Consider the following 12609-nt stretch of genomic DNA (forward strand, 5'->3'; position numbering starts at 1 on the left):
CTCCTCCAAAAAAAGGTGACAAGGGAAACCCTGTCCTCTCCTCCCAAACAAAAATACAGAGTGCTTTTCCCAAAAAGGAAGGATAAAGCCTTGTTTAATCTTTTTAGCCTGATCCTGGGATGTCTAGAGAACATCAGAGAGAAACAGGGGGTCTTTCTTCTGTTTCTGGCATTGCTGTGACTGCTACTTGGAAAACTGTCTGAAATTTCTCATCTGTGTTTCAAGAAGAAACCATTAAGGATTGAAATCAGCTCAAGAGAAGATAAGCATATAAAGAGGTGACTTGATTGCCATTTATATGTGCAGGTGTGCATAACAAAAACCAGAAGATAGGATCTCCAGTGTATGAAAGTTAAAACTAAGCAAAATTTAATTTAAAAAAAGTAATAATTTCCTTTAAGCAGTGAGGTTTACAACAGATTTGGTTTTTTTCCCCCTCCCGTCATTCCGTCACTGAGAATTCTTTACTTAAGTCTAAATTATGTATCTTTCTAAAAGACCATTCTGTATTTCAAACATGGCTTTTTTTGAGCTGAATCAGGAGTCAAATCCTGAAAATCCTGTGCCTGCACTGTGCAGAAGCCATACAGTCTGTAGTCCACTCTGGCTGTGAATAACCTCACAGGTGAGGAAATGGGATTGGAAGTGGGAAAAGAACAAAAAACTAACTGTTCCGCTCTTCATGGTAGTAACTCAGTTCTTACACTGGTGGTTTGGTTATTTTCCCCTGCTGAGAAGGAGGGTACTGGTACAAGAAAAGCTGGACATGAGCTGACAATATGCGCTTGCAGTACAGACCAGTACTGTTTAATATCTTCATCAATAACACAGAGAGTGGGATCAAGTGCACCCTCAGCAAGTTTGCGGACAACACCAAGCTGAGTGATGTGGCTGACAGGCCTGAGGGGTGGAATGCCATCCAGAGGGACCTAGACAGGCTCGAGAAGTGGGCCCAAGGTGGGGTGCAGGGTCCTGCACCTGGGTCAAAGCAACCCACAGTATCAATACAGGCTGGGGGATGAAGGGATTGAGAGTGGTCCTGCTGAGAAGAATTCAGAGGTACAGCTGGATGTGAGCTGAAAATGTGCGCTCACAGCCCAGAAAGCCAACCATATCCTGGGCCACATCAAAAGAAGCGTGGCCAGCAGGTCAAGGGAGGTGATTCTGCCCCTCTGCTCTGCTCTGGTGAGACCCCACCTGCAGTGCTGCATCCAGCTCTGTAACCCTCAGCAGAGGAAAGACATGGACCTGTTGGAGCAGGTCCAGAGGAAGGCCACAAAGATGATCAGAGAGCTGGAGCACCTCTCTTATGAGGACAGGCTGAGAGAGTTGAGGTTGCTCAACCTGGAGAAAAAAAGGCTCTGGGGAGACCTTATTGCAGCCTATTCAGTACTTAAAGGGGGCCTACGGGAAAGATGTGGGCAACCTTTTTAGCAGGACCTGTTGTGATAGGGCAAGGGGTTATGGCTTTAAACTGAAAGAGAAGATTTAGACTAGATATAAGGAAGACATTTACAATGAGGGTGGTGATACGACACTGGAACAGGTTTCTCAGAGAGGTGGTAGATGCCCCATCCCTGGAAACACTCAAGGTCAGGTTGGATGGGGCTCTGAGCAGCCTGATCTAATTGAAGATGTTTCTGCTTATTGCAGGGGAGGTTGGACTAGATGACCTTTAAAGGTCCCTTCCAACCCGAACCATTCTGTGATTCTATTCTATTCTATGAAAGCAAGGAGTGTCCTGTGGGTGTGCCTTGGCTGTATGTAGTTTGTGAGCAGGCTTCTTTGCAGGGACTACTTTATGAAAGGGGCAGTAGGCCTGGGAGTGGAGGTGCTGAATGATGGTTTCCTCTGGAAGGAAGCGAGGTGACAGGAGCAGCTGAAGAACAAATAGTTTCCTTGGACAGCATTGTTACTGCCTCCTTGTCAGCTACATCTGAGGGTCCTCTCTACTGTTGCTTTCATGTATTTGTCTACAGGAACATTCTAGTATGTGAGTCCATAAAGCTGATTATCCCTTATAGCCTAGCCCATCTCCACTCTTGCTTTTCCTAGAGGATCTCTTTAAGGAGTATACATGGTTAATTGTACAGTAGAAAAGAGGGTCTTCCTTCAGGAGTGAAAGAAGTGCCCAGGATCACAATGCTAAGGTAATGATTTACCAGGAAGAAAGCTTGGGCATAGAATATCATGGGCATGGCAGCTGCTTCGGTATCTGCTAATGTTCACCCTTCTTCTATGGTAAATACAGCACAGTGAAGGCAGTTCTGTGATTGCTGCAGCAGAGTAGGCTTTTAGCCTTTCACATTTCTTCCTGGAGGAAAAAAGCTTGATTTTTAGGGTGACTGTCTATGTTCACTTTTTTTTTTAACGTATCTATTCAGGGGTTGTTATCCAAAGAACTTGGGTTTAGTGTAATGTCTGAGTATGCCTAAGGCTCTGTCTCCATGCAGGTAACTAAGGCAGCTATAAAACTGGAGAGGTCTGCTCATTCCTGTTAGCTATTCTGCTGAGCCACCATGACTCTTGTATTTTCTGCCATCCCACTGTGCTATCTGTCTCTCTTCAACCCCTTTTCGGGAGTGTAACACTTCTCATTGCAGCTTTGGCTGTCCTGAGCTTCCCTTGATCTGATCAGACTTACTTTCTCTACTCGCTGCTTCAGCATGGCTTCTGTCTCTCAGAGTAGTTTTCAAAGTGTATTTGTTATGGTTGGAGGTTGTAATTTTTGATGGCACAGTTACCTAGATCTTTTTAGGTGCTTGGTTTTAGCATCTGAACATCATGGTTTTTTGGCTTTTGTCCCTCAGGAGTAGAATGGATCTATTTGTCCATCAGGAGCATCCATTAATATGAGGAAGGAGTCTGCCAGGAACACTTTAGTTGGCCAAGAGGTCAAAAAAAGATTTTTATGCAGTGCAGAGAGATGCCTCAGTGACTTACCTTGGCTTTACTGTCTATAACTCTGGATGCTCCATAAAGTAGCAAAGATGTCAGTTCTTTCTATTTAATTAATGATTCATTTTGTGAAGATACTGACATTCCACCCCTAAGCTGAGTATTTTCCTGTTGTGGTGGAATTTTTTTCTCATTCAACTATAATTAGTTCTTTAAAAACATACTAGACTTCTCGCCCCCTCCCCCGGGCCCTCACCAGTAATGATCTGTTTCTATAGTGAGTGTGAATCTGCCCTTAATGGAAGACTTTTAAAATATTTAGTAATGTGCTCCCTCTCTGTTAGTGGTGGTTTTTCTCCTAGAACAGTAGGAGCGAGCATGTCTGTAATAGTCTACAAAAGGGAAAATCAGCTGCCTTTAAGGAGTTTATTCTTGAATTCAGTCTCATTGTACATAGAATCATAGGGTTGGAAGGGACCTCTGGAGATCACCTAGTCCAACCCCCCTGCCAGAGCAGGGTCACCTAGAGCAGGTTGCACAGAACGCGTCCAGGCGGGTTTTGAATGTCTCCAGAGTTGGAGACTCCACCACCTCTCTGGGCAGCCTGTTCCAGTGCTCTGCCACCCTCAAAGGAAAGAAGTTCCTCCTCATGTTTAGGTGGAACTTCCTATGCTCAAGTTTGTGCCCGTTATCTCTTGTCCTGTCGCTGGGCACCACTGAAAAGAGCCTGGCCCCATCCTCCTGACACCCACCCTTTAAGCATTTATAAGTGTTGATAAGGTCCTCCCTCAGCTGTCTTTTTTCCAGACGGAAGAGACCCAAATCCCTCAGCCTTTCTTCATAAGAGAGGTGTTCCAGTCCCCTAATCATCTTGGTAGCTCTCTGCTGCACCCTCTCCAGCAGTTTCCTGTCCTTCTTGAACCGTGGAGCGCAGAAGTGGACACAGTACTCCAGGTGCGGCCTCACCAAGGCAGAGTAGAGGGGGAGGATGACCTCCCTCTACCTGCTGGCCATGCTCTTCTTGATGCACCCCAGGATGCCACTGGCCGCCTTGGCCATGAGGGCACATTGCTGGCTCATGGTCGTCCTGTTGTCCACCAGGACTCCCAGGTCTCTTTCAGCTGAGCTGCTCTCCAGCAGGTCAGCCCCCAACCTGTACTGGTGCATGGGGTTATTCCACCCTACACTTGCCCTTGTTGAATTTCATAAGGTTCCTCTCTGCCCAAATCTCCAACCTGTCTAGGTCTCTCTGTATGGTGGCACAGCCTTCCGGTGTGTCAGCCACCCGTCCCAGCTTTGTGTCATCATCAAACTTGCTGAGGGTGCACTCCATCCCCTCATCCAGGTCATTGATGAATATATTGAAGAGGACTGGACCCAGTACTGACCCCTGGGGAACACCACTCGTCACTGACCTCCAGCTGGACTCTGTGCCCCTAATCATGACCCTCTGAGCTCTCCGTTTCAGCCAGTTATCTATCCACTTTACTGTCCATCCATCTAACCCACTCTTCCTAAGCTTCCCTATGAGGATGCTGTGGGAGACTGTGTCGAATGCCTTGCTTAAGTCAAGGTAGACCACATCTACCGCCCTCCCCTCATCTATCCATCCAGTCATGCCATCATAGAAGGCTATCAGATTAGTCAGATGTGATTTCCCCTTGGTGAATCCATGTTGAGTACTTCTGATAGCTTTCTTTTCCTCCACGTGCCCTGAGGTGATGCCCAGAACGAGCTGTTCCATCATCTTTCCAGGGATGGAGGTGAGGCTGACTGGCCTGTAGTTCCCCGGATCCTCCTCCTTGCCGTTTTTGAAGACTGGAGTGACATTGGCTTTCCGCCAGTCCTCAGACACATCGTCTGTTCTCCAGGACCTTTCAAAGATGATGGAGAGCGGCCCAGCAATGACTTCTGCCAGCTCCCTCAGCACTCTCGGGTGCATCCCATCGGGGCCCATGGACTTGTGAATATCTAATTGACCTAATTGATCCCTCACTCGATCTTCCTCAACCCAGGGGAAGTTGTCTTCTTTCCCCCCTTACTTTCCCCAAAGCCTGGGACTCCTGAGGGCTGGGCTGAGCAGTAAAGACTGAAGAAAAGAAGGCATTCAGTAACTCCACCTTCTCCGCATCCTTTGTCACCGTGGCTCCTGTCTAATTCAACAGTGGACCCACAACATCTCTGGTCTTCCTTTTGCTTCCAATATACTTGTAGAAGCCCTTCCTGTTGAGCTTGACATCCCTTGCCAGGTTTAATTCCAAGGTGGCCTTGGTTTTCTGTGTTTCATCCCTGCACGCTCTGGTGGCATTCTTGTAATCCTCCCAAGGGGTCAGTCCATTCTTCCACTTATTGTAAACTTCCTTCTTCCACTTGAGCTTTTTCAGAAGCTCCCTGCCCAACCATGCAAGTCTCCTGCGTCCCTTGGCTGATTTCTTTCTCTTAGGGATGCACCGATCCTGAGCTTGGAGGAAGTGGTCTTTGAATACCAACCAGCTTTCTTGAGCCCCTTTGCCTTCCAGAGCCCTAGCCTACAGGATCTCTCCAGGCAGTTTCTTGAAGAGATCAAAGCTAGCCTTCCTGAAATCCAAGTTTGTAACTTTACTTCTTGTTGTTCTGTGCGTAGTACCCATGATCCTGAACTCTATCGCTTCATGATCACTACAACCTAGGGTGCCCCCAACCTTAATGTCCTCCACCAGTCCCTCTGTGTTTGTCTGTACTAGGTCCAGGAGTGCTCCTCTCCTTGTAGGCTCCTGTGTCAAAAAGTTATCATCAATGCACTGGAGGAGCCTCCTGGACTCTGCGTGCCTGGTTGTGTGGTCTTCCCAGATGTTATCTTGAAGAGCAAAGAGATACAATGTTCCATCTGAGGCTTCTTAATTATGCATGGTGTGGCATTTATATCTATGCATTTGCATTTGATTATATATTTGGATGTTAGGTGTGCTGTATCAAGTTATATTGACTAAATAACAGCTTCTTGCAAGGACACTTCGTCTTTTTTGTGGTGACTAAAGAGAGATCAGAGGATTATCAGTTTCAGTTATGGAAAACTAAAGGTGTGAGAACATATAATTTAATCACTTACAAAAGAATTGCTGTCTTAATTAGGGTTTACTCAACCAGAGCTAAGCCACGCAAATGGCTTCTCATATGGAATTTGTCAGCTGCTGAGATCCACAGAACTGCTGACTGGAGCCAAGATTACCCTTTTAATAAATGCTGTCTTTACATGGTCTTCCACAGTGTTATGGGACCTCGAGGATGGCAGGCCTGATTCTTACCCCTTCTCCACGTTTACTGATTATTATTTTTTTTTGGCTACTACTTAGAAGCGTCCATGGTGTGTGTGTATGTAGGCAAACACTTGACGAAAGGTGAAAGGAGACCTGTAAATGCTCTTTGAGATGTGTTGTCTATATGTATATATATGTTTCTAACTGATCTCTTACCCTTTTCCCAGTGCCTCAGAAAGAAATGTGGACCCTTTGGCAGAAAGAAGCTGAGTGGGAATAGCATATCCGGGAATAGCATATCCCACCTCTTTTATAGCCTGTGGGCAATACACCTAGGGTCAAGAGCTCACCCCAGAACTTTCTTGGTCACTTCAAAAGTGAAATTTTCTGATTTGAATACTGCTTCCATATGGGTACATAAAGACAAAATATCTGAGAGCGCAGTTTAAGTAATCCATTTCTCCTTGCTGTACAGCATTTAGTGTATATCAGTACCTGTCTGCAAGTTTGGTGATGGTCACTCTTGACAGTCATTCTTTAGTAACGTACGTACCCAGTGTTAATATTATTACCTACCCCTTGCTTTGCAGCAGATCTTAAGGTTTCTTTGCCACCCACTCATGTACCAGATTTCGCATGAACTGCAGAGGAGAGGAAAACTTTACTCAGCCTTTTGGCAATCATCCCACCTCTGGGCTTTCATTTGCTAGTGATCAGCACAATGTATATTGCAGAAGTATATGCAAATGAATATTATGCAAACTATTCTTTTCTAGGAGCCCTAAGTTATGTTAGGAGCAGGCACGCTTTCCCATGTGGTTGAGCCCCAGTGTATGTGTTTTCCTTTAGCAAAGATTATAAGCTCTGGCTGATGGTGTGTATGGTTTTTTCTCTTTGCATAAACTCTTACCAGGTGAACATCATAGGAGGAGCAGGCTGGTACCTCATAAGCCACCAGCAACAACTTTGTAATTCCTGAGAGTAGCACTGTGTATCAGCTATCCAAGAATTAGGTAGACCTCAATGACATTACTCCCTTAGGGAGCAGTATTCTTGCATCAGTTTCATCCTCAAAAACAAATCACCCAAACTGTCTATATAGAAGCTGTCCACATAATCTCTCTCATGCCTTCAGTTCCTAAAGACCTGCTGACTCTAGTGAGTCTTCTGAATGGTGATTTCCCCTCATTTTGGGGCTTGGTCTTGATTTCCAGATCTTGGGGATTTTGTACATAAAGAATAGGTGTTACGTTGTATCAATAGTACAGGTCCAAAGCGTTTTCAGGTCTTAAATGTTTGATAGTGTCTGTGAAATCTGACTGTTAGAAAACTTCGTTTTAGGAAAAACTGAAGTGAGAGCTCTCATTCCTAAGTAATCTCTCGAAGCTGAAATGAGAGAAGAGAATTTTAGTGAACAAAAATGGAGTGTGGAGTAGGTGCACCTGTTTTTGTGCATTTTGTGTAAGAAACAAACGTATTCAACATTTTTGAAGAGAACAGTTTAGCTTTCAGTGGGAGTTTTATTGAATTTTGGTACTGGTAAATGTTCTAAGATGTATGTAAATGTTATAATCTAATAGCAATTAATTTGTATTAGGCATACTTTCTTTGATATGCTGCTTCATTATAAAAATAATGCACTGGCTTCTGTAGGTTTTGAGACTTCATTTTACAAAACTCCATTTCTCCCTCTGCTGAACAAGACAAGCTTTGTAGTCTTTGTTTGCTTTCTTTCCCCTTCTCCTCCTTCTTCCTCCTATACTTTGGGAGTGTGGATTTTGATTTGTGTGGTGTTTTTTTTTTTTTTCTTTCTGCTAGCTAGTCTCTGCACTGAGTGTCTAGAGTAGACTGCACTTAACTAGACAATGCTTTTGCAAAGTCTAGTGTTAAAATCAAGGAGCTGAGCAGGATGCTAAGCTACTACTCCAACTTAGTGACAGATTAACTTGACAAATTGATGCAGTAGTTAGAGACGTGTCAGCTCTACGCTCTCACTGAGGTTTCCACCTCCACAGCAGCATCCACAGAAGGGTATGTGTGTTTACCTTCACCAGAAGCTTATACTGAGAGAGTGGGTCTACAGGGAAATGCCAGACTGTTCCCTGGCAGATGTTTGTTTCCTTCCCTTGTCTTCAAAGTGAATTAATTAAGATCTGACAGGGAAGCCAAGCAGGTTGCTGGCCCTAACTTCCTAACTGTCACACCAATAGTGATGGTGTGGGTGGGCAATTTACGATTTGCTTGTAGTAAGGCCATTAATCTGAGTTTGATAAAATAAACATTTGGAAAAACCTAATTCTTGACTTTTGTGTTCCTGTTTTAAACGTGCTAATTAGTCCATGGCTTTATGTAATTAATAGTTCCCATGCACCATACTTAAGGTGTTAGTGTAAAATAATTATCATGGGTAAGAGTGCTTCCTAACACTGTTGGAACAAATAGTTTAATTTCCCTGAGGAGATGTAACATTCTTATTAGTATGTATTGGTGTCATATGGTTGGAAAGCTGATCAGTTTTTCCAGGTGCTTACTGCATTTAAGAGCTGTGTAGCTGGGAACGTAGGATTTGGCAGCTGCTCCTAAATCGAACAAGTGCAGTGCTGAATGCAAGCTCACAGCCTATCAGGATGAGATCAGAGACTTCAAGATGAAAGTACATGGTCGTTGCTCATTTCTTCAGCAATTTCTTTGCTTTTGTCTTTATACCATGTAGGCAAACAATGCCAGTGATCCTTGGTCCAGCTGGAACGTTGGGAAGTCTGGGAACTGGGATAATGGAAATGCTGTTGACAGCTGGGCGACGAAACCTGAAAGTACAGCTGGCCAGAGGAACAGTGCTTCAAATAACTGGGAGACAGCAGCAGCATTTGGTCATCCACAGGCATATCAAGGACCAGGTGTGCTAATAATGCTCTTATTTTTTACTACATTAGAGTAGGTGGATAGTAGAGGTAAGAAGTGCTTAATCTTTCCTAACTATAGAACATGGTTTATTTGAAAAACAAAACAAAAGCAGCTTCCTAGTAGCATATTGCCACAGAGGTAAACTGGACCCTAAAATAATAGGTTTTTTAAAAATAAATAAATAAATAACAAACAAACAAACAAAACCTGCTAAATCAGATCCACCGTAACAGATGTCTCAAACTTGTATGGAAATCTGGCGAGCCAAAGTCTTGTGCATACATGATCTATTCTCAGGCAGGTTGTTCAGCTTGCATAACTGGAAGTTAAACACCCTTGATTTTGTACCCTCAGGCCTGTGAAGAAGTCATCTCTTAAATCCTTACTTTTAGGAGGTGGATAGCCTTTCAGAAGGTTTCTCTACACTTTTGTAGTAAAGGCCTAAATTAAGAGGAGAACTCCTAACTGGGGAAAGTTAATGTGGAGTCTGTGGATATGGAACACTATTGAATTCATCTTAACACACCAGCATCTCTTTTTTTTTTTTTTTCTTTTTTATTTTCTTTTTTTTCCCCCCTTCTTCCTCAATGGATTTCTAGTATAGTGTTTTGCAGGTTGTATTGGGTGGGGATGGTGCTAATTCAGGAGAAATCATGAAATTGAAGGCTGAACTAGCTCTGCCTTGTTGATTGTGTATGAGTGCTAAGGTAGCTGCTTCTGTTTTTAAAGAGAAAATATTTAACTTTCTTCTTTCCCTGCCCTCCCCTGTACTTCAGCAGCTGCTGATGACGATGACTGGGATGATGACTGGGATGACCCGAAATCAACTTCACCGTCTTACCTTGGTTACAAGGAGACTGAAGCGTCAGAGGCTGGGGGGGTCCAACGTGGAAATTCTCGTGCAGCTGCTATGAAGTTACCACTTAACAAGTAATGGAAAATATGGGGCAAATGTGTATATATTGAAGAGAATTGGAATTTTCCAAGTTGTGTAAATGTGTGACCATTCAACCTTCTTGAATTATGCAACGTAAATATTACAGTTTTAGGGGTAAAAGTGGAAATGGATTTGTAGCTCAGCATTCTCCCTGTGTGCTCAGAGAACACAGATCCATGAAAATCTGAAAATACATGACAAAGCTGTATAATTTTTGGAGGTGTTATACAGGCAAATGATAGTTTTGCAAGATCTAAACTTCATGTGCTTAGTGAAAATGAAAGGTGATGGATGGCTTGTCCATACAGTGAGACTGGTTGAATGTGCTGCCTCAGAGTTCATGAGCAATTTCAGTTGCTCTCGTGTGTCTGTGCATCACCCAGATTGATTCTTGAGCCACAGAAACCTTGATATTTTTTTTATTTTTTTTTTTTAGGTAAAAATCTTGCAATAGTGTGAAGCTTTGTCAGGGTTATACTAGCATTATCTCATGTTACAACTTAATCTTTGTTTATTCTAAAACTACTGTTACTCTGAGAAGCTACTGTGTGATAATCTGTGTGGTAGGTAACCAAAATTAATAACTAGTCATGCAGAGACAGTTGATTTTGTTCATCACTGGAGGCTTTGTCCAGTTTTGCAACTTTACCTTTGCATCATTGTGGCATCTACTTGTTCCAAATCCATTTAGTATAACCACCATAAACATACCTTATTTAAGAGCGTTATTTGTCTGTGAAGTAAGTCCTACTAAAAACTTCCCGTGTTTCTGGAAGCCGGCAGCAGGTTGGCAGTACTTGAAGGGCGAGGTATCTTCCTAATTAGAAAGAGAACCACCTCTTGCTTTTTGTAAGACTTCTTACACAGACTTTAAGGATGTTACAGTGACTTTTGTGTGTGGTTTTCTTTCTAATTGGTGAATAAATTATCTAACATAACTCATGATTAGAAGCACTTAATAAATCTGCAGTTCGTTGTTCTTTCAGATGATTGATTCTCATAATCTGAAAGGGCAGGCTGGTGTGCATGAGCCTGTACGTGTGTGTGCGCATCTCCAGAGAGGGTGGACTGCAGGGGAGTGGCAGATTTTATTTTATGTCCTCCTGTTATGTCTGCTCTGATGGGTTGCAGAGCACAAATAGCTACTCTACCTTGGAAGAAGGGGCCTGTATTACACAAATAAAAGCTCAGTAGCTAAAGCTTTTCTTCTTTTTGGGGCAAATGGTTGGTGGTTTAAGTATTCCACATAAATTATTTTCTATACTTGAGAAATACTAACGGCTTTTTCCTATAGTGGCAGGTAATTCTGCATATGCCAAAGGAAGGAAATTATGGAATAAATTTACCACTTCATTTTATTGTTAGATTTCCTGGATTTGCAAAACCTGGGATGGAACAGTATCTGTTGGCAAAGCAGCTAGCAAAACCCAAAGAGAAAATTCCCATAATTGTAAGTTGGGGATGTGAGTGTAGTTCTTGTGTGGAGGTGGTGTGGTTTGTTTTGTGATCGGGGGTTTTTTGTTTGGGTTTTTTTGTGGTTGGTTTGGGGTTTTTTTTGGTTTGTTTTTTTTTTTTTTTTTTTTTTTTTAAATCCTCCCCACCCTTCCTTTTTCCCCAACTTAACTTTTAGCCTCAAGGTTGCTATATATATTTGGGTTCAACTGATGCTGAACGTATAATTAGAAATAGAACTGTCATAATAAAACCACGTACCTCTTAAGTATTTTAAGTTGTGGTAAACTACATTTCAGAGTCATATATCATTGAGAGATTTTTCAGGGTCAAGTCTTAACTCCTTTTTTCTAAGTGTGCTGATTTTTTTTTTCAGTACTTTTTTTTTTCTCATGCTGTGTCTCTATTACTTGTGATCATGAAAATAAGCCTTTTTGGGATTGGGCGGCAGAGCTAGTTATCTAATACATAGGAGCTACGTTTATAAAGGTTTGCAATATTTAGTCATGATGGCCAGGTCATCTTCCAATCTAAAAAACAAACTCTTCTAGATGTATGTTCTTCTAGTGAGATGTGATTGAAGTAGCAATCTCTAGAATTCACCACTCCTTTGCTATTTGGGAAAAATTGTAAAATACGGAATAAGATAAACAAAAACAACTGTGGTCAATCATCTGTGGTTGTGAGAAACCCCTCTATTTCCTGACTATCAAGCTCTTGCTGAAATCAATGGAAACTTTTAAGTGAAGAGAGAAAGTATTTGTCTCCTTTTTTGCAGCTGGTACAACATGATGTATTTAAAGATAATATTTACGATTTCTTACAGATTGGTGATTATGGCCCTATGTGGGTTTATCCTACCTCTACATTTGACTGTGTGGTGGCAGATCCCAAAAAAGGTTCTAAAATGTATGGTCTCAAGAGCTACATTGAATATCAGCTGACCTGCACTGTAAGTGTATCTGAAACAGGATCTTCTCTTGCAAATACGGGTCATTTGTACATATAAATAATACAGTTTGTGTGACTTGGTAACAGGGTTGTAAGGGTAAGTGGTAGTTGTCACACATTTTTTTTCCCCAAGGAGTTACTTTGTTCTAGCATTTCAGGTTCTTCTGTAATTACAGATTCAAGGCTCTAAATCGTAAACTTTATTTGCACTCCACATACTTACTATTCTGG

The 12609-nt window shown here is 42.5% G+C and overlaps 1 protein-coding gene across 3 annotated transcripts in view; it reads left to right on the forward strand.

The window, feature by feature from the left end:
* SNX9 (sorting nexin 9) overlaps window positions 1-12609 on the forward strand; it is a 69179-nt gene that overhangs the window by 30234 nt on the left and 26336 nt on the right. For 2 of the 3 annotated variants that reach the window (XM_063329390.1, XM_063329393.1), the window contains exons 5-8: window positions 8848-9031; window positions 9815-9968; window positions 11341-11425; window positions 12254-12379. In XM_063329390.1, coding sequence (XP_063185460.1) covers window positions 8848-9031; window positions 9815-9968; window positions 11341-11425; window positions 12254-12379 — 549 coding nt within the window. The remainder of the gene's footprint in view (window positions 1-8847; window positions 9032-9814; window positions 9969-11340; window positions 11426-12253; window positions 12380-12609) is intronic. The other variant, XM_063329392.1, reaches the window with a different exon arrangement.

This window comes from Chroicocephalus ridibundus, chromosome 3, assembly GCF_963924245.1.
Source record: "Chroicocephalus ridibundus chromosome 3, bChrRid1.1, whole genome shotgun sequence".
In the NCBI taxonomy this organism is placed as follows: Eukaryota; Metazoa; Chordata; class Aves; order Charadriiformes; family Laridae; genus Chroicocephalus; species Chroicocephalus ridibundus.